General features: G+C 42.7%; 1 protein-coding gene, 2 long non-coding RNA genes and 1 pseudogene across 4 annotated transcripts; 3 read left to right on the top strand and 1 right to left on the bottom strand.

The window, feature by feature from the left end:
* The first annotated feature begins 642 nt into the window (after window positions 1-642).
* Window positions 643-14877, top strand: LOC103651194 (uncharacterized). The gene is made up of 3 exons (XR_564621.3): window positions 643-714; window positions 14675-14733; window positions 14829-14877. It is a non-coding gene; the product is annotated as an uncharacterized lncRNA (long non-coding RNA).
* A 3002-nt stretch (window positions 14878-17879) lies between these two features.
* LOC103651193 (uncharacterized) lies at window positions 17880-19417 on the top strand. The gene is made up of 3 exons (XR_002268466.2): window positions 17880-18211; window positions 18811-18904; window positions 19302-19417. It is a non-coding gene; the product is annotated as an uncharacterized lncRNA (long non-coding RNA).
* A 294-nt stretch (window positions 19418-19711) lies between these two features.
* Window positions 19712-21539, top strand: LOC100276593 (uncharacterized; annotated as a pseudogene). Its single transcript, NR_157581.1, has 3 exons — window positions 19712-19856; window positions 20444-20975; window positions 21052-21539. The product of NR_157581.1 is annotated as an uncharacterized protein (transcript).
* Window positions 21540-22049: 510 nt separating this feature from the next.
* On the bottom strand, window positions 22050-27228 carry LOC100282523 (uncharacterized). Its single transcript, NM_001155431.1, has 5 exons — window positions 26995-27228; window positions 26747-26884; window positions 23801-24040; window positions 22451-22510; window positions 22050-22369 (listed from the first exon to the last, which is right to left on the bottom strand). Exons 1-5 carry the CDS (start codon window positions 27109-27111, stop codon window positions 22265-22267), a joined length of 660 nt encoding a protein of 219 aa, NP_001148903.1. The 5' UTR covers window positions 27112-27228; the 3' UTR covers window positions 22050-22264.
* Window positions 27229-27944: the final 716 nt, after the last annotated feature.

Genomic DNA, 27944 nt, shown 5'->3' with positions numbered 1-27944 from the left:
GATCCGAGAGCCCAACAAGCGCACCCGCCTCTGGCTCGGCTCCTTCGCCACTGCCGAGGAGGTTGCGCTCGCCTACGACAACGCCGCGCGCAGGCTCTACGGCCCCGACGCCTTCCTCAACCTACCGCACCTCCGTGCCTTCGTCGTCTCCTCCGCCGCCACGCACCAGAGGCTTAGGTGGCTCGCTGCCTCCGCCAGGGGCGCCGCCGCCGTCCCGGCCTACGGCCTGCTCAACCTCAACGCGCAGCACAACGTATACAATCTTTTGGCACATGTTCCTTTGATGGATTTTTAAAAGGAATCAACATTTGATATGTGGAGTACTGTTGGTGATTATTTTATTATTTGTTTGACACTTTAAAACTTTCCTCTTATTTATAATGCAGTAGTAATTTCATGTGTTTCTGTGAGCCTACAAAATAATTCCCATTTAAATGATTTATGCTTTAATTCGTGCTTTTATGAACCCACATATGTGTATGCACTAAGGTCTGATTAGTGTTCTTACTCTTGACTTCTGGTTTTGTACTTCTGATGAAGGTCTGTCTTCTAAAGGAGAAAATGACTCTTCCAAGGTACTTCATCATTTTACAGCTTAAGCTCAAATGTTCTGGGTATTAACTGATGGAATTATTTAGGAAACTAAAATTGAAGTTCACCAAAGCATGGCTGTCTTTTCTCATGTTACCACTACCACTTGATGTGTACAAGGAGGTAAAGATGTTCTTGCCCTGAAAAAGATAACTATGGTAACTGTTGTATCTGAATTATAAACCCTTGCAGCAATGTTTTTCTTATCCTATGCGCAGTTTAGCGCATTGCGGTATGGTAACAATATAAGAACTTAGGAAGATGAAAATATTCATTGTCTGTTTCCCTCATCTACATCACGAACACTCACTTTATTTTGTAGTAGTTAGGTGCTTCATTGTTGGCTATCGTTTCCTGCCTTGATTTTTTGGGGGTATTGAAAGTCGCCTAGAGGGGGGTGAATATGGTGAAACTGAAATTCTCAAAAATAATCACAACTACAAGCCGGGTTAGCGTTAGAAATATAATCGAGTCCGCGAGAGAGAGGGTGCAAAACAAATCGCAAGCGAATAAGGAGTGAGACACGTGGATTTGTTTTACCGAGGTTCGGTTCTCGCAAACCTACTCCCCGTTGAGGTGGTCACAAAGACCGGGTCTCTTTCAACCCTTTCCCTCTCTCAAACGATCCCCCGGACCGAGTGAGCTTTTCTTCTCAATCACTTGGAACACAAAGTTCCCACAAGGACCACCACAAGATTGGTGTCTCTTGCCTCAATTACAAGTGAGTTTGATCGCAATAAAGAATCAGAGAAAGAAGAAAGCAATCCAAGCGCAAGAGCTCGAAAGAACACAAGCAAATCTCTCTCACTAATCACTAGGGCGTTGTGTGGAGTTTGGAGAGGATTTGATCACTTGGGTGTGTCTAGAATTGAATGCTAGAGCTCTTGTAAGTAGTTGAAGTGGGAAAACTTGGATGGCTTGAATGTGGGGTGGTTGGGGGTATTTATAGCCCCAACCACCAAACTAGCCGTTTGGTGGTGGCTGACTGTCGTATGGTGCACCGGACAGTCCGGTGCACACCAGACATGTCCGGTGCGCCAGCCACGTCACCAGGCCGATGGGATTCGACCGTTGGAGCTTCTGACTTCTGGGCCCGCCTGGCTGTCCGGTGTACACCGGACATGTACTATAGATTGTCCGGTGCACCGTCCCGCGCGTGCCTGACTTCTGCGCGCTTCTGGCGCGCATTAAATGCGCCTGCAGGTGACCGTTGGCGTGAAGTAGCCGTTGCTCTGCTGGTTCACTGGACAGTCTGGTGTACACCGGACATGTCCGGTGAATTATAGCGGAGCAAATTCCCGAAGCTGGCGAGTTCCAGAGCCGCTCTTCCCTGGGGCACCGGACACTGTCCGGTGTACACCGGATAGTCCGGTGAATTATAGCGGAGCGCCTCTGGATTTTCCCGAAGGTGAAGAGTTCAGCGTGAAGTCCCCTGGTGCACCGGACACTGTCCGGTGGCACACCGGACAGTCCGGTGCGCCAGACTAGAGGTGCCTTCGGTTATCCCTTGCTCTCTTTGTTGAACCTCATACTTGGTCTTTTTATTGGCTAAGTGTGAACCTTTGGCACGTGTATAACTTGTACATTAGAGCAAACTAGTTAGTCCAATTATTTGTGTTGGGCAATTCAACCACCAAAATTAATTAGGAAAATAGGTGTAAGCCTAATTCCCTTTCAATCTCCCCCTTTTTGGTGATTGATGCCAACACAAACCAAAGCAAATATAGAAGTGCATAATTGGACTAGTTTGCATAATGTAAGTGCAAAGATTTCTTGGAAATAAGCCAATATAAATACTTATAGGATATGCATGGATTGTTTTCTTCATTTTTAACATTTTGGACCACGCTTGCACCACATGTTTTGTTTTTGCAAATTCTTTTGTAAATCCTCTTCAAAGTTCTTTTTGCAAATAGTCAAAGGTAAATGAATAAGATTTTTGTGAAGCATTTTCAAAATTTGAAATTTTCTCCCCTTGTTTCAAATGCTTTTCCTTTGACTAAACAAAACTCCCCCTAAATGAAATTCTCCTCTTTGTGTTCAAGAGGGTTTTGATATATCAATTTTGAAATACTACTTTTCTCCCCCTTTTGAACACAATAAGATACCAATTTGAAATTTATCAATTGAGAATCATACCAATTGAAAAACTCTTTTAAAATTAGGTGGTGGTGCGGTCCTTTTGCTTTGGGCTAATACTTTCTCCCCTTTGGCATGAATCACCAAAAACAGAGTCATTAGAGCCCTTAGAATTACTTTCTCCACCTTTGGTCATAAATAAATTAGTGAAGATTATACCAAAGTAGAAGAGTGATCTCTCCTCCAAAGATGGAGAGTTGCTTGGAGCAACGGCGAAGGATGAGTTACGGAGTGGAAGCCTTTGTCTTCGCCGAAGATTCCAATTTCCCTTTCAATACACCTATGACTTGGTTTGAAATAGACTTGAAAACACATTAGTCATAGCATATAAAAGAGATATGATTAAAGGTATACTTATGAGCTATGTGTGCAAATCAACAAAAGAAGTTCCTAGAATCAAGAATATTTAGCTCATGCCTAAGTTTGTTAAAAGTTTGTTCATCAAGAGGCTTGGTAAAGATATCGGCTAATTGATCTTTAGTGTTAATATAAGAAATTTCGATATCTCCCTTTTGTTGGTGATCCCTTAAAAAGTGATATCGAATGGCTATGTGTTTAGTGCGGCTATGCTCAACGGGATTGTCCGCCATGCGGATTGCACTCTCATTATCACATAGAAGAGGAACTTTGGTTAAAATCCTCATCCCCTACGAATGGTACTGAAAGGGAATTAGGCTTACACCTAGTTCCTAAATAATTTTGGTGGTTGAATTGCCCAACACAAATAATTGGACTAACTAGTTTGCTCTAGTGTATAAGTTATACAGGTGCTAAAGGTTCACACTTAGCCAATAAAAAGACCAAGAGTTGGGTTCAACAAAAGAGCAAAGGGCCAACCGAAGGCACCTCTGGTCTGGCGCACCGGACTGTCCGGTGTGCCACCGGACAGTGTCCGGTGCACCACCGGACAGTGTCCGGTGCACCACCGGACATGTCCGGTGCACCAGAGGACTCCAACGCAAACTCGCCACCTTCGGGAATTTCCAGAGGCAACTCCGCTATAATTCACCGGACTGTCCGGTGTACACCGGACAATGTCCGGTGCGCCAAGGAGAAGCGGCCTCAGGAACTCGCCGGCTTCGGGAATCTCCAACGGATAGTCCGCTATAATTCACCGGACATGTCCGGTGTGCACCGGACTGTCCGGTGCAACTCCGGAGCAACGGCTATTCGGCGCCAACGGCTACCTGCGACGCAATTAATGCGCGCGCAGCGCGCACAGAAGTCAGGCGCGCCCATACTAGCGCACCGGACAAGGAACAGTGCATGTCCGGTGTGCACCGGACATCCAGGCGGGCCCACAAGTCAGAAGCTTCAACGGTCAGAATCCAACGGCAGTGATGACGTGGCAGGGGCACCGGACATGTCCGGTGTGCACCGGACTGTCCGGTGCGCCATCGAACAGACAGCCTCCCAACGACCACTTTTGGTGGTTGGGGCTATAAATACCCCAACCACCCCACCATTCATTGCATCCAAGTTTTCCACTTCTCAACCACTTACAAGAGCTAGGCATTCAATTCTAGACACACCAAAGAGATCAAATCCTCTCCAATTCCACAAAAGGCTTTAGTGATTAGCGAGAGAGATTTGCCGTGTTCTTTTGAGCTCTTGCGCTTGGATTGCTTCTTTTCTTTCTCACTTGCTCTTGTGATTAACACTCAATTGTAATCAAGGCAAGAGGCACCAATTGTGTGGTGGCCCTTGCGGGGAAGTTTTGTTCCCGGCTTTGATTTGAGAAGAGAAGCTCACTCGGTCCGAGGGACCGTTTGAGAGAGGGAAGGGTTGAAAGAGACCCGGCCTTTGTGGCCTCCTCAATGGGGAGTAGGTTTGCAAGAACCGAACCTCGGTAAAACAAATCCGCGTGTCACACTCTTCATTTGCTTGCGATTTGTTTTTCACCCTCTCTCGCGGACTCGTTTATATTTCTAACGCTAACCCGGCTTGTAGTTGTGTTTATATTTGTAAATTTCAGTTTCGCCATATTCACCCCCCCTCTAGGCGACTATCAATTGGTATCAGAGCTCGGTGCTTCATTAGAGCCTAACCGCTCGAAGTGATGTCGGGAGATCACGCCAAGAAGGAGATGGAGACCGGCGAAAAGCCCACTACAAGCCACGGGAGCACTTAATCGGAAGAGTCCCACACCAAGAGGAAGGAGGAGAAGAAGAGCTCCTCCAACAAAGGGAAGGAGAAGAAATCTTCTTCTCACCACAAAGAGAAGAAGGAGAAATCTTCTTCTCACAAGCCGCATCGGAGTGGGGACAAACACAAGAGGATGAGGAAAGTGGTCTACTACGAGACCGACACTTCATCAACATCCACCTCCGGCTCCGACGCGGCATCCGTTACTTCTAAGCGCCAAGAGCGCAAGAAGTATAGTAAGATTCCCCTACACTACCCTCGCATTTCTAAACATGCACCTTTACTTTCCGTCCCATTAGGCAAACCACCAACTTTTGATGGTGAAGATTATGCTAGGTGGAGTGATTTAATGCGATTTCATCTAACCTCACTCCACAAAAGTATATGGGATGTCGTTGAGTTTGGTGCACAGGTACCATCCGTAGGGGGTAAGGATTATGATGAGGATGAGGTGGCCCAAATCGAGCACTTCAACTCTCAAGCAACAACGATACTCCTCGCCTCTTTAAGTAGAGAGGAGTATAACAAAGTTCAAGGGTTGAAGAGCGCCAAGGAGGTTTGGGATGTGCTCAAAACCGCGCACGAGGGAGATGAGCTCACAAAGATCACCAAGCGGGAAACGATCGAGGGGGAGCTCGGTCGGTTCCGGCTTCGCAAGGGAGAAGAGCCACAACACATGTACAACCGGCTCAAGACCTTGGTGAACCAAGTGCGTAACCTCGGGAGCAAGAAGTGGGACGACCACGAAATGGTTAAGGTTATTCTAAGATCTCTCATTTTCCTTAACCCCACTCAAGTTCAATTAATTCGTGGTAATCCTAGATATACTAAAATGACCCCCGAGGAAGTTATCGGGAATTTTGTAAGTTTTGAGTGCATGATCGAAGGCTCGAGGAAGATCAACGAGCTTGATGATCCATCCACATCCGAAGCTCAACCCGTCGCATTCAAGGCGACGGAGGAAAAGAAGGAGGAGTCTACACCAAGTAGACAACCAATCGACGCCTCCAAGCTCGACAATGAGGAAATGGCGCTCGTCATCAAGAGCTTCCGCCAAATCCTCAAGCAAAGAAGAGGGAAAGACTACAAGTCCCGCTCCAAGAAGGTTTGCTACAAGTGTGGTAAGCCCGGTCACTTCATAGCTAAATGTCCATTATCAAGTGACAGTGACAGGGGCGACGACAAGAAGGGGAGAAGAAAGGAGAAGAAGAGGTACTACAAGAAGAAGGGCGGCGATGCCCATGTTTGTCGGGAGTGGGATTCCGACGAAAGCTCAAGCGACTCCTCCGACGACGAGGACGCCGCCAACATCGTCGTCACCAAAGGGCTTCTCTTCCCCGACGTCGGCCACAAGTGCCTCATGGCAAAGGACGACAAAAAGAAGGTTAAATCAAAATCCTCCACTAAATATGAATCCTCTAGTGATGATAATGCTAGTGATGAGGAAGATAGTTTGCGTTCCCTTTTTGCCAACCTCAACATGCAACAAAAAGAAAAACTTAATGAATTGATTAGTGCCATCCATGAAAAGGATGATCTATTGGACACCCAAGAGGACTTCCTTATTAAAGAAAATAAGAAGCATGTTAAGGTTAAAAATGCTTATGCTCTAGAAATTGAAAAATGTCAAAAATTATCTAATGAGCTAAGCACTTGTCATGAAACAATAGACAACCTTAGAAATGAAAATGCTAATTTGTTAGCTAAGGTTGATTCTCATGTTTGCAATGTTTCAATTCCCAACCCTAGAGATATTAATAATGATTTGCTTGCTAGGATTGAAGAATTGAACATTTCTCTTGCTAGCCTTAGAATTGAGAATGAAAAATTGCTTGCTAAGGCTAAAGATTTTGATGTTTGCAATGATACCATTTCCGACCTTAGAAGTAAAAATGAAATATTGCATGCTAAGGTTGTAGAACTAAAATCTTGCAAACCCTCTACATCTACCGTTGAGCACACTTCTATTTGTACTAGATGTAGAGATGTTAACATTGATGCTATTCATGATCACATGACTTTAATTAAACAACAAAATGATCATATAGCAAAATTAGATGCTAAAATTGCCGAGCATAACTTAGAGAATGAAAATTTTAAATTTGCTAGAAGTATGCTATATAATGGGAGACGCCCTGGCATCAAGGATGGCATTGGCTTCCAAAGAGGAGACAATGTCAAACTTAGTGCCCCTCCTAAAAGATTGTCTAACTTTGTTAAGGGCAAGGCTCCCATACCTCAGGATAACGAGGGTTACATTTTATACCCTGTTGGTTATCCCGAGGACAAAATTAGGAAAATTCATTCTAGGAAGTCTCACTCTGGTTCTAACCATGCTTTTATGTATAAGAGTGAGACATCTAGCTCTAGGCAACCAACCCGTGCTAAGTTGCCTAAGAAGAAAATTCCTAATGCATCAAATGAACATAGTCTTTCATTTAAAACTTTTGATGCATCTTATGTTTTGACTAACAAATCCGGCAAAGTAGTTGCCAAGTATGTTGGGGGCAAGCACAAGGGGTCAAAGACTTGTGTTTGGGTACCCAAAGTTCTTGTGTCTAATGCCAAAGGACCCAAAACCATTTGGGTACCTAAAGTCAAGAACTAAACTTGTTTTGTAGGTTTATGCATCCGGGGGCTCAAGTTGGATACTCGATAGCGGGTGCACAAACCATATGACAGGGGAGAAAAGGATGTTCTCCTCCTACGAGAAAAACCAAGATCCCCAACGAGCTATCACATTCGGGGATGGAAATCAAGGTTTGGTCAAAGGTCTTGGTAAAATTGCTATATCACCTGACCATTCCATTTCTAATGTTTTTCTTGTAGATTCTTTAGATTACAATTTGCTTTCTGTATCTCAATTATGCAAAATGGGCTACAACTGTCTATTCACTGATATAGGTGTCACTGTCTTTAGAAGAAGTGATGATTCAATAGCCTTTAAGGGTGTGTTAGAGGGTCAGCTATACTTAGTAGATTTTGATAGAGCTGAACTCGACACATGCTTAATTGCCAAGACTAACATGGGTTGGCTCTGGCACCGCCGACTAGCCCATGTTGGGATGAAGAATCTTCATAAGCTTCTAAAGGGAGAACACATTTTAGGACTAACAAATGTTCATTTTGAGAAAGACAGGGTTTGTAGCGCATGCCAAGCAGGAAAGCAAGTTGGTGCTCATCATCCACACAAGAACATCATGACGACCGACAGGCCGCTTGAGCTACTCCACATGGATCTATTCGGCCCGATTGCTTACATTAGCATCGGCGGGAGTAAGTATTGTCTTGTAATAGTGGATGATTATTCTCGCTTCACTTGGGTATTCTTTTTGCAGGAAAAATCTCAAACCCAAGAGACCTTAAAGGGATTCTTGAGACGGGCTCAAAATGAGTTCGGCTTAAGGATCAAGAAAATAAGAAGCGACAACGGGACGGAGTTCAAGAACTCTCAAATTGAAGGCTTTCTTGAGGAAGAAGGCATCAAACATGAGTTCTCTTCTCCCTACACGCCACAACAAAATGGTGTAGTGGAGAGGAAGAATCGAACTCTTTTGGACATGGCAAGGACCATGCTTGATGAGTACAAAACTTCGGATCGGTTTTGGGCTGAGGCGGTCAACACCGCTTGCTACGCCATCAACCGGTTATACCTTCACCGAATCCTTAAGAAGACATCATACGAACTCCTAATCGGTAAAAAGCCCAACATTTCATATTTTAGAGTTTTTGGTAGCAAATGTTTTATTCTTGTTAAAAGAGGTAGAAAATCTAAATTTGCTCCTAAGACTGTAGAAGGCTTTTTACTTGGTTATGACTCAAACACAAGGGCATATAGGGTCTTTAACAAGTCCACTGGACTAGTTGAAGTCTCATGTGACGTTGTGTTTGATGAAACTAACGGCTCTCAAGTAGAGCAAGTTGATCTTGATGAGATAGGTATTGAAGAGGCTCCGTGCATTGCGCTAAGGAACATGTCCATTGGGGATGTGTGTCCTAAGGAATCCGAAGAGCCTCCAAATGCACAAGATCAACCATCCTCCTCCATGCAAGCATCTCCACCAACTCAAAATGAGGAAGAGGCTCAAGTTGATGAAGAAGAAGATCAATCAAATGAGCCACCTCAAGATGACGACATAGATCAAGGGGGAGATACAAATGATCAAGACAAGGAGGATGAAGAACAAAGGCCGCCACACCCAAGAGTCCACCAAGCAATCCAACGAGATCACCCCGTCGACACCATCCTCGGCGACATACATAAGGGGGTAACTACTAGATCTCGTGTTGCACATTTTTGTGAACATTACTCTTTTGTTTCCTCTATTGAGCCACACAGGGTAGAGGAAGCACTCCAAGATTCGGATTGGGTGGTGGCGATGCAAGAGGAGCTCAACAACTTCACTAGAAATGAGGTATGGCATTTAGTTCCACGTCCTAACCAAAATGTTGTAGGAACTAAATGGGTCTTCCGCAACAAACAAGACGAGCATGGTGTGGTGACAAGGAACAAAGCTCGACTTGTGGCCAAAGGATACTCCCAAGTCGAAGGTTTGGATTTCGGTGAAACCTATGCACCCGTAGCTAGACTTGAGTCAATTCGCATATTATTAGCCTATGCTACTTACCATGGCTTTAAGCTTTATCAAATGGACGTGAAAAGTGCCTTCCTCAATGGACCAATCAAGGAAGAGGTCTATGTTGAGCAACCTCCCGGCTTTGAAGACAGTGAGTACCCAAACCATGTCTATAAGATCTCTAAGGCGCTTTATGGGCTCAAGCAAGCCCCAAGAGCAAGGTATGAATGCCTTAGAGATTTCCTTATTGCAAATGGCTTTAAAGTCGGAAAGGCCGATCCTACACTCTTTACCAAAACACTTGAGAATGATTTGTTTGTATGCCAAATTTATGTTGATGATATTATATTTGGGTCTACTAACGAATTTACATGTGAAGAGTTTAGTAGGATCATGACACAAAAGTTCGAGATGTCTATGATGGGGGAGTTGAAGTATTTCTTAGGATTCCAAGTGAAGCAACTCCAAGAGGGCACCTTCATTAGCCAAACAAAGTACACTCAAGACATTCTAAACAAGTTTGGGATGAAGGATGCCAAGCCCATCAAGACACCCATGGGAACTAATGGACATCTCGACCTCGACACGGGAGGTAAGTCCGTGGATCAAAAGGTATACCGGTCAATGATAGGTTCTTTACTCTATTTATGTGCATCTCGACCGGATATTATGCTTTCCGTATGCATGTGTGCAAGATTCCGAGCCGACCCTAAGGAAGCTCACCTTACGGCCGTAAAACGAATCTTGAGATATTTGGCTTATACTCCTAAGTTTGGGCTTTGGTATCCTAGGGGATCCACATTTGATTTAATTGGTTTTTCGGATGCCGATTGGGCGGGGTGCAAAATCAATAGAAAGAGCACATCGGGGACTTGCCAGTTCTTGGGAAGATCCTTGGTGTCTTGGGCTTCAAAGAAGCAAAATTCGGTCGCTCTTTCCACCGCCGAAGCCGAGTACATTGCCACAGGCCATTGTTGCGCGCAATTACTTTGGATGAGGCAAACCCTGCGGGACTACGGTTACAAATTAACCAAAGTCCCTTTGCTATGTGATAATGAGAGTGCAATCAAGATGGCGGATAATCCCGTCGAGCATAGCCGCACTAAACACATAGCCATTCAGTATCACTTTTTAAGGGATCACCAACAAAAGGGAGATATCGAGATTTCATACATTAATACTAAAGATCAATTAGCCGATATCTTTACCAAGCCTCTTGATGAACAAACTTTTAACAAACTTAGGCATGAGCTAAATATTCTTGATTCTAGGAACTTCTTTTGTTAAGTTGCACACATAGCTCTTCTATATACTTTTGATCATGTCTCTTTCATATGCTATGACTAATGTGTTTTTCAAGTCTATTTCAAACCAAGTCATAGGAATATTGAAAGGGAATTGGAGTCTTCGGCGAAGACAAAGGCTTCCACTCCGTAACTCATCCTTCGCCGTCGCTCCAAGAGACTCTCCATTCTTGGGGGAGAAAGCATGAGCACAAAGCACAAGGACTCCATCTTTGGTATAAACTTCACTCATTTATTTATGACCAAAGGGGAGAAAGTAGTTAAAAAGGGCTCTAATGATTCCGTTTTTGGCGATTCATGCCAAAGGGGGAGAGAGTATGAGCCCAAAGCAAAAGGACCGCACCACCATCACCAATTTCAAAAACCTCGTATTTTCAAAGAATTTTATCAATTGGTATCCTCTTGTGTTCAAAAGGGTGAGAAAGTAGTATTTCAAAAATGATATATCAAAACCCTCTTGAACACTAAGAGGAGAATCTCATTTAGGGGGAGTTTTGTTTAGTCAAAGGAAAAGCATTTGAAACAGGGGGAGAAAATTTCAAATCTTGAAAATGCTTCTCAAAATCTTATTCATTTGCCTATTGACTATTTGCAAAAGAACTTTGAAAAGGAATTACAAAGGAGTTTGCAAAAACAAAACATGTGGTGCAAGCGTGGTCCAAAATATTATATAAGAAAGAAACAATCCATGCATATCTTGTAAGTATTTATATTGGCTCAATTCTAAGCAACCTTTACACTTACATTATGCAAACTAGTTCAATTATGCACTTCTATATTTGCTTTGGTTTGTGTTGGCATCAATCACCAAAAAGGGGGAGATTGAAAGGGAATTAGGCTTACACCTAGTTCCTAAATAATTTTGGTGGTTGAATTGCCCAACACAAATAATTGGACTAACTAGTTTGCTCTAGTGTATAAGTTATACAGGTGCTAAAGGTTCACACTTAGCCAATAAAAAGACCAAGAGTTGGGTTCAACAAAAGAGCAAAGGGCCAACCGAAGGCACCTCTGGTCTGGCGCACCGGACTGTCCGGTGCACCACCGGACATGTCCGGTGCACCAGAGGACTCCAACGCAAACTCGCCACCTTCGGGAATTTCCAGAGGCAACTCCGCTATAATTCACCGGACTGTCCGGTGTACACCGGACAGTGTCCGGTGCGCCAAGGAGAAGCGGCCTCAGGAACTCGCCGGCTTCGGGAATCTCCAACGGATAGTCCGCTATAATTCACCGGACATGTCCGGTGTGCACCAGACTGTCCGGTGCAACTCCGGAGCAACGGCTATTTGGTGCCAACGGCTACCTGCGACGCAATTAATGCGCGCGCAGCGCGCACAGAAGTCAGGCGCGCCCATCCTGGCGCACCGGACAAGGAACAGTGCATGTCCGGTGTGCACCGGACATCCAGGCGGGCCCACAAGTCAGAAGCTTCAACGGTCAGAATCCAACGGCAGTGATGACGTGGCAGGGGCACCGGACATGTCCGGTGTGCACCGGACTGTCCGGTGCGCCATCGAACAGACAGCCTCCCAACGGCCACTTTTGGTGGTTGGGGCTATAAATACCCCAACCACCCCACCATTCATTGCATCCAAGTTTTCCACTTCTCAACCACTTACAAGAGCTAGGCATTCAATTCTAGACACACCAAAGAGATCAAATCCTCTCCAATTCCACAAAAGGCTTTAGTGATTAGCGAGAGAGATTTGTCGTGTTCTTTTGAGCTCTTGCGCTTGGATTGCTTCTTTTCTTTCTCACTTGCTCTTGTGATTAACACTCAATTGTAATCAAGGCAAGAGGCACCAATTGTGTGGTGGCCCTTGCGGGGAAGTTTTGTTCCCGGCTTTGATTTGAGAAGAGAAGCTCACTCGGTCCGAGGGACCGTTTGAGAGAGGGAAGGGTTGAAAGAGACCCGGCCTTTGTGGCCTCCTCAACGGGGAGTAGGTTTGCAAGAACCGAACCTCGGTAAAACAAATCCGCGTGTCACACTCTTCATTTGCTTGCGATTTGTTTTTCACCCTCTCTCGCGGACTCGTTTATATTTCTAACGCTAACCCGGCTTGTAGTTGTGTTTATATTTGTAAATTTCAGTTTTGCCATATTCACCCCCCCCCCTCTAGGCGACTATCAGGTACCTATGCTCCAAACTCAACAACATTCCATATACTTTTGTGGAGTGAGGTTAGATGAAAAATCACTCCACCTAGCATAATCTTCACCGTCAAAGGTTGGCGGTTTGCCTAATGGAACGAAAAGTAATGGAGTATGTCTAGAAGTACGAGGATAATGTAAGGGGATCTTACTAAACTTCTTGTGCTCATGGCGCTTAGAAGTTATGGAGGGCGCGTCGGAGCCGGAGGTAGATGGTGATGAGGTGTCGGTCTCGTAGTAGACCACCTTCCTCATCTTCTTTATCTTGTCGCCACTCCGATGCGACTTGTGGGAAGAAGTCTTCTTTTCCTTCTTCTTCTCCTTCTTCTTCTCCTTGTTGCGGGACTCTCCCGATAAAGCTTTCTCGTTGCTTGTAGTTGGCTTTTCGCCGGTCTCCATCTCCTTCTTGGCGAGTTCTCCCGACATCACTTCGAGCGGTTAGGCTCTAATGAAGCACCGGGCTCTGATACCAATTGAAAGTCGCCTAGAGGGGGGTGAATAGGGCGAAACTGAAATTCTCAAAAATAATCACAACTACAAGCCGGGTTAGCGTTAGAAATATAATCGAGTCCGCGAGAGAGAGGGTGCAAAACAAATCGCAAGCGAATAAGGAGTGAAACACGTGGATTTGTTTTACCGAGGTTCGGTTCTCGCAAACCTACTCCCCGTTGAGGTGGTCACAAAGACTGGGTCTCTTTCAACCCTTTCCCTCTCTCAAACAATCCCCCGGATCGAGTGAGCTTTTCTTCTCAATCACTTGGAACACAAAGTTCCCACAAGGACCACCACAAGATTTGTGTCTCTTGCCTCAATTACAAGTGAGTTTGATCGCAATAAAGAATCAGAGAAAGAAGAAAGCAATCCAAGCGCAAGAGCTCGAAAGAACACAAGCAAATCTCTCTCACTAATCACTAGGGCGTTGTGTGGAGTTTGGAGAGGATTTGTTCACTTGGGTGTGTCTAGAATTGAATGCTAGAGCTCTTGTAAGTAGTTGAAGTGGGAAAACTTGGATGGCTTGAATGTGGGGTGGTTGGGGGTATTTATAGCCCCAACCACCAAACTAGCCGTTTGGTGGTGGCTGACTGTCGTATGGTGCACCGGACAGTCCGGTGCACACCGGACATGTCCGGTGCGCCAGCCACGTCACCAGGCCGATGGGATTCGACCGTTGGAGCTTCTGACTTCTGGGCCCGCCTGGCTGTCCGGTGTACACCGGACATGTACTGTAGATTGTCCGGTGCACCGTCCCGCGCGTGCCTGACTTCTGCGCGCTTCTGGCGCGCATTAAATGCGCCTACAGGTGACCGTTGGCGCGAAGTAGCTGTTGCTCTGCTGGTTCACCGGACAGTCCGGTGTACACCGGACATGTCTGGTGAATTATAGCGGAGCAAATTCCCGAAGCTGGCGAGTTCCAGAGCCGCTCTTCCCTGGGGCATCGGACACTGTCCGGTGTACACCGGACAGTCCGGTGAATTATAGCGGAGCGCCTCTGGATTTTCCCGAAGGTGAAGAGTTCAGCGTGAAGTCCCCTGGTGCACCGGACAGTCCGGTGCGCCAGACCAGAGGTGCCTTCGGTTATCCCTTGCTCTCTTTGTTGAACCCCATACTTGGTCTTTTTATTGGCTAAGTGTGAACCTTTGGCACCTGTATAACTTGTACACTAGAGCAAACTAGTTAGTCCAATTATTTGTGTTGGGCAATTCAACCACCAAAATTAATTATGAAAATAGGTGTAAGCCTAATTCCCTTTCAGGTATCTTGCAGGTCCTTGCTTCAATTCATCAAAATGTCATTCCTTCAATGTCAAACCCTTCCATCTTATGGTAGGTTGTACGATTTCTGTATTATTTGCACATCATTTCATATTTCACTGACATATATCTTGTCATATGTATACTTTTATTTATTTATTCTGCAGTGATTTCTTGACTAGATCATATGGTATTGGTGGTGTTATCAGTGTAATGGCCTTAAGTGGTCTTTTCATTCTTATGACACAACACGGTCTGGAGTATCGGAAATTCTATGAAAAGCTTTATGCACTACTCACTCCTGTTGTTTTCATGGCAAAACACTGATCAATATTTTTGCAAGTAAGTGGAAAAAAGTATTTTTGCAAGTAAGTGTGGATATAATTATTTGTTATTGCATCACAAACTAGACAACAGTTGTGATTTTTTATCTGAATGGAGTTAAAGATGATGTTAGCTGTTACGCCTTGCCAGAAACAAGCTGACATCTATGAGAGAACTTTTAAAAGCTGGCCTTTGTATGCTTCTGGGAATATGATTGATTGGTTTAGTTGATTCCTGGAATGTAACTACCTACAGGATAAGCAGTTGAAGTCTCATCCTCCAAAGAATGTTGAATCGGAAATCTTGTGTGAGCATATCAAGAGAGGGAGGCGGCAAAGGCTGGAAAACGACCATACTATCTGAAGAAAGGAACATGGGGTCATCGACCCCATCGACGGTGGTTGTGGAGGAATGGAGGAAGATGATAAACGGCGGCGGCGGCCAGAAGAGGCGCAACCCAAATATCATTCGCTTTCAACACCACATTGAGTCCGACCCCAAGTTCTTCGACAAGTTGTGGCGTAAGCTCCATGACACCATCCGCGAGATCTACAACCACAACTGCATCAGCCTCTCCTTCGAGGAGCTCTATAGGTTAACATTGCATGCTTGCCCCTGGTCCCTTGGCTTTTTTGGTTGCCACCCTGTTCCATCAGATTCTGTTCAAGGCACTTAGGTCGCGCTATATGATCGTAGATGATTCAGATAGATAGCGGTCGTGAATGGATTGATTGTGGTGCTGATTGGTGATCTGTAATTTTTCATGTTTTAATTTATAACCAATCCCCATGTGGGCTTGTCAGCTTCTATGCATGTGAATAGATTAGTGTAGTAGGGCTTGTCCTGTTACCATAATTTGTCAACATGATATTAGGATAATTTGTGTTTGGTGCAGGTGCCTCCATTTCTACTACTTCAACCTTGGTACGAGAGGATCTTTATAGATCCAAGCTTACCTTCGATGGGAAAGAAAAGGAAGGCAGTCATACACACCAAAGAAAGAAAAGGCAAGCTTTTCATACTAAACATTCCATCGTCCATCTAGAATTTGATGCACTAAATTAATAGTTAACTAAAAATAGGTAGTTGTTGTGTTTCCCCCAGGAGGAGTATGAAGCTGCAAGAGCTAGGTTAATAAAGGAATTAAATAGAGGTGTTTCTTTAGAGAAGCTTTGAACGAAATTGATAAAACCACCAGAAGCACATGAATTAGATGAAAGTAAATCTCCTGCATCTCAAATGTCTTCTGATAAAATTCCAGAGGACCTTGTACAAGTGCAGACTTATATCAGGTGGGAGAAAGCAGGCAAGCCAAATTATCCACTGTAATATAGCTTGTTGGTTTAAGGCTTCATGGAGGTTATTATTTCACTTTTTTCAGGTAGGATTTGAGGAAGCAATGGAAGAACTACATGCTAAGGTGTACAAGGGACTCTCTATTGATCAGTTGAGGCAACAATGCAATATAAGAATCTTACCTGATAGTAAGCATGCATCTCGCTCATATTATTGTTCAGCGCCAGTTCTATTACCGGCTTCTCCTAATTATATTTTTTTCTCAGGGAACTCTCTTGATTATACCTAATGTGGTATTGGATCAGCTTGCAGTGCTCCAATAGAGATTTAGATGCGGTGAAGTTGCTTTTGTTTGGTGCCCCTGAGCATATGAGGCATTTATTGTTTCAGCAATGTAATATAATAATCTTACTTAAGCATCAATTTACAAATATAAATCAAGGTTGATAATCCTTACATTAATGGTTGTTACTAACTTCTACCTTGCATTCTGATCAGTGATGCTTGATCACAATGATCACTCCCTTGTTGGGTGCCAGAAGAACACCTACAGGTATTCAACCACGGATGGTGAGTTTAATCCATTATATATCCACGTGCTAAAATGACTGACTTGCTCCGCTGCTCGGGTATAAAAATGATGATGCCTCTGATTCTCTGAAGGGAAGCCATACCAGATTCTTGTGTTCCTGTCATATCCCACTGAAACAGGTTTGAAGAGAAGCGCTCGACGTGGCGCAGGTCTGTCAGATTCTATGGTGTAGTTCAAGGTGAGCCAATCCACTTAGCCCTATCCTTTGTGTGAAATGTTGCTTAGTTATCATGGTGGTTCCAATAGCCTAATAGAAATAGTTACTGAATTCATCTGTTTTCTGTGAGACAGATTCATAGTTTTCTGTGTTTTTTGTCAAATGTGAGTAACTGAAACACACTAATCGCACTAGAGAAATTCAGTAACTGATTCGCACTCATGCATCATCTTATTTTGATGGAGGTCATTCTGTGCTCTTGTCTGAAATATGAAAAAATGATGATACAACTGCTACACACCACGGAAACTGGCTCACACAGGGCTCTACCTGCTACACACAACAGAAACAGATTGATAGTGTCATTTCAAAGTGACACTAAAATCCAGGTCTTTGTGAAAAGGTAAATATGAAAAAATGGTACCGATGATTATTTGATATTGAGATAATTGGGATGACAAATGGTTCATCATCACATCTTATCGTTTCGTGTTAGGCTCTTGTTAAAATGATGATTAGGCTCTTGTTCAGTTAAGTAGGTCTCGGTTCTCTTAAAATGATGACTATTAGGCTCTTGTTAGTAGGTGGAGATGTTATGGCCACTGTTGCAGCGAATCATTTTTTAAGTGATGCAAAAGTAAATTCAAGGATACTATTGTGAACCATGTGCTTCTGAATTTTGGATGGATGTTTTCTTTATTAGTTCAAGGTTTCTGGAGGTGGACAAGTAGTTTGCCGATATACAAGAGCATGTATCAATTTGCTAGATCACTATATTTATAAATTTATCATAGATTTGCTTATGTAGAGCACTAAAATTTGCTTGATTACCAAAACTGTTCGTTGAAGTTTTTTCAATTTATGTACATCAATCAAACCACTATGGAATATTTCTAAATGATTTGTTATAAGTGCTACTGCTTTCTGTGCTCTGGTTCTGCCAACAAACAATGCCCAACTGAGAAAACTGGGTCTGTACTCCCTGGCCCTGCAGCTGTCCGGTGCCTCCCTCTATGCATCTCTGTAGTTTGCATATTAATAGTACTAACTGCTTGAACTATGGTTGTGATTTGCCATGTGCTTCTGAATTTTGGATAGATTTTTCTTTAGTTCAAGGTTTGTGGAGATGGTCATTGTGCTCCAGGATCCTACAACGTGACATCACATCAACTGTAAAGGAGGTAACCAATTTTTCTAGACTGTATTGGGATTGTTTTTGTACCAGACTGAAATATTTGCTTATCTTTCTGCTTCATGAAATGGTGTACTATTAGGCTCTTGTTCAGTTAGTAGGTCTCAATTCTCTTAAAATGGTGTTGTGTACAAACATAAATGGTTCTGTTAGTCTCGTCAGTGGGTGGAGATGTTCTGGCCACTGTTGCAGTGAATCATTTTTTTAAGTGATGCACGAAAGTTTGCTAGGTCACTGTATTTAGAAATTTGTCAAAGATTTACTTATGTAGAGCACTAAAATTTGCTTGATTACCAACATTGTTCGTTGAAGCTTTTTTTTAATTTATGTGGGACACTCAGAACACTATGGAATATTTCTAAATGATTTGTTATAAGTGCTACTAAGTCTGTCAAAACTCAATTGTTTGTTTCAACCAAAAGGCATCGACACAAGACTAACACTCACATGTAGTCCGACATAGTCTACGAGTAATGCGATCTTAATCTATATATAATGATAGGGATCACTGTGAATTAAAAGATGATCTTACTTTCTAATTGTTAGCTGTAATAATGGTCTTATATGCACATTTCAACTCTTTGCAAGGTCTTTGATATCATGGATACAAGAATATCACTTAACAAACTGTGTCAACTCTTGAAACAGCACAATGTGCTTGCAATCTAGCCAATTCAAAAAGGTGACGTCCTATTCTCTTACTGGGTAATTTTTTATTTAATAACATGCTGACTGTTCTACTTGATCCTTTATTCTTAACATCGTTTTGGTTGGCTGTGCAACATTGCCTCCAGTCTCCAGTAACAAGCTAGACTACATAACATTGTCTTACTGAAACCCTATGTTCAATTAGCAGAATCAACCTATTACTTCAAGCAGTTTGCAATTATATTCATAGTCTGACTGAAACCATGTGTCATGTAGTATTAGGTTTGTCATCCATTATCAAATTTCATATGGTGCTGTTCGGTATGTATTGACATGTGTCCAGGTATGTGAAAGGTTAAATCCTTAAACCACTTCCACCTTTCACTGTTATCGTTTGATTTTAATATGACATCACGATTTCATGTTTTCAGAAGCTATCGAAGAACTATTGCAAGGCAGTACTGAGTTGGAGCATTTGAGAAATAGAGCTACCAAAAAATCATATGGGCACTAAATCCCCTTTCCGTCCCTCAGTATATCATGTCACCCCACATCGCCTTCCACCCTTCATGCTCTCCTTGTCCTTCTCTCCTTCGGTTGCTGACATACCGCTAACAAGAGTATAACGGGGCAAGTTCAAAATTGTGGTCAGGGTTTAAAGTTTAGACATTCATTTGCTACATGTTTTGATTCATCTTAGGACCTCGATTAGAAGTTTATTCATGAAGCATCAAGCAAGTTCTAATGTTTGTTGTTTTGTATTTATATTTTGTTCTGATTTTAAATTTCGTGGCAACGCACGGGCATATAGCTAGTTACCCTAATACGTTAGATTGTCTCCATTTCACTCCTCTCCCCCCACGCCACGTCCGCTCAGCCCCGGTTGCCTGTCTGTCGTCGGAAAACGTTGAGCCAGCCTCCACGGCCGGCTAGCTGTCTTGCTGCACCTGAAAGCCGCAAGGGGTGCCTGCTTGTACGATGAACCGGTAAGCCAACGACCTATACCGATTAATCGCGGGTTTGTGCTGATAAGCCGAGCTATGTGTGCGGCTGACCCTACATGCGCACCCTGCCCCCTAGTCGTGCCCTGCCACCATTTAATCGCCCGATCTACACGCTAGCCTAGTCCGCTAGTCGTAAGGCCGATTTAAAGACATGGGATATTGATAAACCAGCCGCCAGAGATAAGGTTAAGGAGATTTCCCCCTTTTTCTCTTCAAATATTTTTAATTTTGCACTGGTACTTGCAATATAGGCTAATGCTATGTTTGGACCTCGATATTGGAAGATATAAAATTAAATTGGGTTAATTAACAAATCAGCCATGATATTGAATTGGATGTAATTCCAAATCCATTGTTTGGATTACTGAATTGGAGCTCGAAATTGTACGGTCTAATTTCACGCAATACAGACTGATGAAGCTCTTTATTGGGAAAAAGAGTTTCTGTTTATAGGCTCTAATTCCGAATCTCAATTTCATGTCCAATTTCTAATTTTGTGCTCCAATATCTACATCCAAATAGGGTGTAATAATACTTGTAACAACAGTTCATGTTATTGCTATTTTCAGCGATGTCAGGTTGTATGGATCTGGTTTGAAACACGATGACAACATATATTCCAGATTCAAGTGCAAGTATTGCAAGAAATAATGGAAGGGAAGGCGGTGCTACACGTTTCAACCAACACCTTGCATCGCGAATTGATGGAGTTGTTCTTATATGACAAACAATATGGTCCGTTAGTGGATGAAAATGGGTTGCTCAAACGCGAATCTGATGCTAGATGAGGACACCGAGAGTAACACCCCATTACCTTCCAGCAATGTGGTTAAAGGCACTTCAAGGGAAAATTTGGTTGAGTGGACTAAGAAGAATGTGGGAGACACTCATGTTGGTAAGCAAATGGTATAGTTCGTGTTACCAAAAAGGATAAAGAAAGGAAAGAAAGTAGTGGCAAGCGATGATGAAGCGATAGTGGTGATAAAAGTCCAATATACCAAGAGTTTGCCGATAGCAGTCCAGCGACGCTTCTGATGATGGTGGTGGTTGTGGTGTTGGTGGTAGTGGTGATGGGTTTGATTCATCCGATACATTTTATAGGTACCATTAAATTTGGTTCTCAATAAATTAGTGATTGATATCTAACCATATTTTCGTAACTAATACGCTACACAAGACCAAGATCACGACGTACATGAGGAGCGTAAGACCACGTTTACAAGGTTGGGACACCAAGGCCTACAACAAGCGTATTGGACCCTCGATTCTAGCGACGAAAGATAAGGTTCGTCTTCACCCCTTCTTCCCTATGTGAACTATCTAGTTGGTGAAGTGACAAAACAACCAATGAGGTGTGTAATAACGGGAGGAGCATGAGTACTACCAAATGTTGGTAGACTCGTGTAGTGCTCTTCTATGTGGACCGGACATGCTTGGACGGAGTGCAATTGTACAAGGAACAATTGATACATGAGCAATGTATTATGTTGCTCTCATTAGAGGAGTATAATATAGCACAAGATCAGTGGAATACACACCCGTGTGAATGATCTTCACTAGCGAGTGTATTATATCTTCAAAGTTATTTGTGAACTACGATACACAATGGCATGTAATGTATGTAAACCGATGAATGTTGTTATTGGACTTATGATAACATTTTGGTCATCTTTTGTTCAAATTATGAGACCTCAATGTGCTTTATTTGCCAAAAAACAAGTGGTTCAATTTCTACACATGTGATGCCGGTTTATCAGGTCAGACAGGTTAATCGGTCTTATCGGATAATTAATTAATGTCGAACAGTGTTTTTGGTAAACTATGGATAAACTGCTGCTGCAAACAGACAAACAAGTGCAACCGAACCATTGATTCAATCATGCAAGGAGGACATTTTTTAAAATAAATATCCAGAGGGCTGAAGTAATTGTTTAAAAATGATTATTTTTTATATGTCCTCAGGACCTTTTTCAAAACAAATATCCAGAGGGGTGTAGTAATTGCTTAAAATGATTATTTTTAAATATGTCCTCTCACCTGTCTTGGTTTCACTCTTCGGTGCGCAACTGATATGAAACATAATTTTAAAAACAGCGTCACAAACAGGAAATTTCTGGCAAGGCTCAAGCTGTTACTACCATCGTTTCGTAGCAAACAGAAACGCCGTGGTAATTCCACAAAAGCACAAAACCTCTTGGACTTGATATGATCTTTCCCCCGTTCAAGAGGATATATTTAAATATGTTTGGCACGTCCAACTTCACTCACAAATGTAAGATAAACAAGGACTAACACCAACAAGGCACTGCAACGCTATTTGAACCATCAGAAACACTTCGGCTGCAGGGGCTAGCGCAGAAAACTTAAGCCCATCAACTGATTATACCAGCTCAACGTAATCCGCTCATCGAATCAGTCGTCTTCCCAGACCTGGCATCAGACCAAGCTTTGGCTATTGTGCGCTTCATATCCTCGTCGCCCTCCTCGTACATGTTCTGTGCATAATGCATGTAACGAAGTCACAGAACGATCAATTAACTTCTTGAATAATCCATATGGGAAAAATATTTATTTACCTTCATTAAGTCCATAATTCCTGACATCGGATCTTTTTCCTTGTCCATGTTTGGCTTGAACTGTCAATGAAAACACACTTCAGTCTGACCAGGAGTTAATCAGCCTCTGGTAACAAACTTTGCATTATTCAGACAGATGTCATGACACACTGATCCTATCTAGGCTTTAGGATTGTGCGTTTGTGCACAAATGGTTGTTAACTGTTACAACCTCCATCCCCAAAATATCACAAACTTAGGTTTCAAATCAGTCAAACTTTTCTAAAGTTGACTAAGCTTAACACTATCTCCAGCAGCTTACCCATCCCTATACAACTCCAATCTGCAAACAGTGAACACGGTCTAAAGAAAGCAATATCAAATATGTATAAATATATATCTCAGATATACACAATATTGCCATTCGATGTAACCACTAGTTCTAGAACTGATCATCATTCAATATAAAAAATATTAATATTTTTTTAAAAAACAAATGTCAAAATTGAGATGAATCGACTTGGAAAAGAGAGCTAGATTTTTATTCTTTCTTGGCTGGAGGAAGTACTTATGTCCATGGAATAACTGAGAAAATGCAAGTAAAAGCCCCAGTTTTTTTCCTACTAGTAACAACAGAAGAATAATTTTGATATTATCGAAATGTCGAAACAGATCTTCCAAAGAGGCCAGGTGATAAAAGTTGGGGATGGAGTACAAATTCGTCAAAAAGAAAACATAGAACAAAATTCAAGTTAAAACACTATAAAACTTGATTGTATATTTAAAAGACAAATTTTAGGAGCAGCATGTGAGAAAACTGTCTGCTCTATTATTACCCCTGAAATTTGCATTTTAATTTGTAAGCATGATTTGAGTTTAGACCAGAAAATTTGCATGAATGCAGATCACAACGCCACTTAGAGCTATAAACATGGTCGAACTTCTTTTAAATTTATAAGGTACTTGACAAGTAATTTCCATCAAACAAGATGACAACAGAATTTGCCCAATCAGAGAAGTTTATTAGTCCCTAGTGATAAATCAGTGCACTGAGCTCCTGATAACCTACCGATGCCAAAAAAAAAGTTTATCAGCCGGTAATGTTTTTTTTCTAATTGCTTCAATAGAGCAGTAGATTATGTTCTGGAAGTAAACCCAACCAACTGAATTGACTAGGTTATCCATCCATGTGATTCTCACTAGGCACTAGACACTAGCTAATGTCTAGCTATGAAATTTTAGTCTGCATTTGACGAAGTCAATAAAAATAGTGCCCTAATGACAAAAAAATCAGTCATCCAGGGAATCCAATATCAGAGAGGTTAGAACAATTTGAACTAGACAATTATATTAGCTCAGTAAGGTGAGTACCTTGTCTTCCTTGAAGTGCAAGTCTAACCAGTTGCCTTTAGAACCCTTGAAAAGAGTAACAACAACCCTGGTTGGTTTCACCACAACCTTACATTTCTCAGGAACAATTTCCTTGTTCAGCTTTGGTATAGCACACCGGTAATTCTTGCCTTTGACATCATGAAACTTTATATCCACTGATGTTGGCTTGAAAGTAGTCTCCACCTTCTCTTGCTCAACTCCCTCAAGGGAAACATATATCTGGAGATGGGTACACTCAAGTCAAGATCAAAATATTTTCAAAATACGTACCCATGACATCTTTGGATATATGTTGGCTTGGTGAATTAACTAACAGAATGACAGCCATATATAAACTACAATCACTAACTGAGCTGGAAAAAATAAATATATTTGGAATTATCTAAGTCAAGCTTGTCGTGTGGTGATTTAGTCTTGAATGTAATTAGTGAGTATGCCCCTAAATAGAACACGACGAGAGTGCTAAAAAATTTCTAGGAAGACTTAGATGGCATGGTTAAGCTTTTCATAGGAGATGTCAATGAGCATTTAGGTAAACAAGTGCGATTTTGGGGCGGTTCATGGAGGTTTTGGGTACCGTAGTAGGAATCAGGAGGGGAGAGGCCTTGGACTTTGCGAAGCTTTTGACCAGTAGATAGTAAATCCCATTTAGTCACCTATAGTAGTGGCCAACATTATAGTCAAATTGACTTTGTCCACACAAGAACAAAGGATAAACGGGCACGCTTGGATTGCATGGTGGTAGTTTGGGTGTGCTATCTCTCAACATAAGCTTGTGATGGTGGACTTTCATTTCTAGGTGTGTGCTCCTATGGATAAACGAGCTAAGATTGCGAGAACAAAATGGTGAAAACTGAAAGGGAATACGACAGAAATCCTTAAGGAAAGGGTCATGAAAGAGGGCACTTGGAAGAAAGATGATGACGCAAACAACATGTGAGAGAAGATGGCAACCAAAGATGTGTGAATAACCAAAGAGAGTGTAGACGAAGCTAAAGAGATTTTAAGATGGAATGAGAAAGTACAAAGGACTGCTGAAAAGAAAGAATGCTATAGATGTATGTACCATTACAGGAGTGAACAACATAGAGAAGTACAAGGGTAGCAAAGAAAAGTGCAAATTGAGCTGTGTAAGTGTGGCAAAGGGCAGTACATACGGGGATGTTTACCAACGTTTGAGTACAAGGAAACAATAGGACATATATATATAATGGCTAGGGTCCATGAGAGAGACAAAAAAACTTCAATCAAATTAAGTGCATCAAAAATGCAACAAAGCACCTCCTAGTGACGAGATCAGACAGAGATGGTGAAAGTATTTTGACAAATTGTTCAATGGGTGAGTGGGGATATAACCTTTCAGTTGTATGACACTTGATGACAAGAATAGACGCTTTGTGAGTAGGATCCAAGAATATGAAGTTAGAAACGCATTGAAAGAACGAAAGGGGATAAGGCGATGAGCCCTAATGGTACCCCGATCAAGTCATGGAGATGCCTTGGAGACATAGCTATAGTATGACTAACCAAGTTGTTCAACCATATCTTTTGGTCGAACAAGATGTCTCACGAGTGAAGAAGTGTATTGGTATCGATCTACAAGGACATATTCAAAGTTGTAACAATTACCGAAAAATTAAGTTGATGAGCCACACTACGAAGCTTTGGAAGAGAGTTAACAAGCATTGTTTGAAAGAAATAACGAGGTTCTCTATGAACCAATTTGGTTTCTTGTCCAGAAAATCAACCACGAAAGCCATTCTGTTAATAAGACAAATGATGGAGCAGTATAGGGTGGAGAAGGACCTACATATGGTTTCCATCGACATGGAGAAGGTTTACGACAAAATACCAATGAATGTTATGTGATAGGCTTTGGCTAAACATAAAGTTCAAAGGAAGTACGTTGGACTCATTAAGGACATGTACAACAATGTTTTGACTAGTGTTCGAATAAATAATGGAGACAAAAATGACTTCCGAATATGAATATATCAAAGGTTAGCTTTGAGCCTTTTTTTTGCCTTGGTGATGGATAGGATAGGATCATAAGAAACATACAAGAGGATATCTCTTGGTGTATGCTTTTTGCGAACAATTTAGTGCTAGTTGATGAAAGCCAGACAATAGTAAATAGAAACCTAAAGTTGTGGCAGGCGACTCTAGAGTCCAAAGATTTTAGACTCGACAGAACTAAAACTGAATACATGAGATCTGATCCTAAGATGTGATAGTAATGGAAAGAGAGATGGGAAAATACTGATGTTGACATAGAAAGATAATAAGACTTGAAAAATTGAATATAGCAAAAGATTTAGACATTTAGTCTTAAATAGGAGCAAATAGAAAACAACTATCCACGTGTCTGGACTACTCGAACCTACCCTAACTTTCTTGGGACTAAAAGTCTGTTGTTGTTGTGGAATTTTCAATGACCATATAAAATCATCATAATAAGGGGCAGAGCTTAGTTGAGGCCAAGGTGAGCCCATGGTCTCAGCAATGGTTTCTAACTCTTCTCGCACATGATTATTAAAACTACTGGACTATCGGAGGAATAGATGTGGCAAGGTGAACAAATTTCTTTCTTGAGAATATAAACTTCTGGTATAACATAAGATGAATGATAGATCATATTATATCAGCGTCTCATGCCGGAAAAGGCTGGCTGCCAATTTATTCACATAGCTCCAGGTGTTGACCTAATTTCACACATCCTCCTCGTCTTTGAAACTAAATGAAAACTTTGCTTGCCAAACATAGTGCCGAGCTGACAATTTTCAGAACTTAGCACACTGTCATATTGTCATCTGCAATGGACTAATGCCCTAGGAGACTAAACGATTGGTAGAATGAAATTATGGGTCATACAATCCAAACCAACTGACGGGATAATAAAACTCATAAGATCAATTAACAACGTACCCTAATCTTCTCGTTGTCCTGCTCCCAGCTGAACGACCCAAGAGTGACGTAGCTTAAAACAGGACGCGCAGCGGGCGCGGGCGCTGGCGCAGAAGCCGCCGCCAGTGGCTCAGGCGATGGTTCGGTTGCCTTCGCCAACTGCCATCGCAATCGCTATCAGTCAACACAAAGAGACAATCGGCAGAAACGGATCGGAATCCACCCAGGCGCCGAAGGGGCAAAAGATAGAAGAGAAGAAGAGGCGCCACCTTCGCTTCAACGTTGCGGATTTCGTTGGCGAGGAGGATCTGGACGCGGGGGTGCTTGGCGAGGCTCTCCAGCCGCCGCAGCTCGTCCAGCTCCAACCGCAGCTCACCCGCCGACATTTCCGGAGCGCTCTCGGTTCTTCCAGCCGTTCTCGAGGTCTCTGGGTTATCGTGGGCACCAGGCAGCTAGGGGTGGATATCGACCCCTCGGCTCGACCGAGCTCGAGCTGGCTCGTTAAGGAAACGAGCTGGCTCGGCTCGGCTCGTTAAGCAACCGAGCTAGAGAACCAGCTCGGCTTGGCTCGTTTGCGAGCTCGAGCTGGCTCGTTTAGCTCGCGAGTCAGAACAAAAAATAGTATACATGTATATATACAACAATATAATCAATTGCTAGTTAATTTCATACCAATTTAACACTAGAAAAGACTAACAATACTCATAATTTTATATATCACATCATTTAAACCCTAAACTAACATAGTTCATCACTTATTAATTCATCTAATACAAGTATAGGTTTTGTTTTACAGATAAATGCTAGCTCATTCGAGCTAACGAGCTGGCTCGAGCTCGTGTCGAGCTGGCTCGTTAACGAACCGAGCTGAGATGTTAGCTCAGCTCGTGGTAAAATTGAAACGAGCCGAGTCGAGTCGAGCCGAGCTGGCCACGAGTCGAGCGAGCTCACGAGCCATGAGTATTTTGCCCAGCCCTACAGGCAGCTGCGTGATCCTGCCGGCTTATGAAAATGGTTTGTACGGGGTTTGGCACGAATGGAGAGTTCTAGATCCCTGGTGATTATGATAAAAAAAAAGGAGATGGTTTGTGCGGAGAGAAATGGACCGGATCCGGGGAAGACGGTTTCTGGCCCAACTTAATAGTGATGGGCCAAGACCTGTGGCTTAAGGTGGCGTTTGGATTGTGGGTTATGGTTGGTGACGTGCTGGAAATCTGAT

This window comes from Zea mays, chromosome 3 (genome assembly GCF_902167145.1).
Source record: "Zea mays cultivar B73 chromosome 3, Zm-B73-REFERENCE-NAM-5.0, whole genome shotgun sequence".
Classification (NCBI taxonomy): Eukaryota; Viridiplantae; Streptophyta; class Magnoliopsida; order Poales; family Poaceae; genus Zea; species Zea mays.
Note: the sequence above shows the minus strand (reverse complement) of the source record. Positions and strands in the feature narration are given on the sequence as shown.

What these genes read in the sequence shown, in the direction of transcription:
- LOC100282523 (NM_001155431.1), bottom strand. Translation starts at nt 27,111, where the DNA reads ATGTCGGCGGGTGAGCTGCGGTTGGAGCTGGACGAGCTGCGGCGGCTG. An exon ending in AGGACAACGAGAAGATTAGG is followed by an intron (nt 24,041 to 26,746) that starts GTACGTTGTTAA and finishes ACCCATCTCCAG; the next exon opens with ATATATGTTTCCCTTGAGGG. An exon ending in GAATTATGGACTTAATGAAG is followed by an intron (nt 22,370 to 22,450) that starts GTAAATAAATAT and finishes CATTATGCACAG; the next exon opens with AACATGTACGAGGAGGGCGA.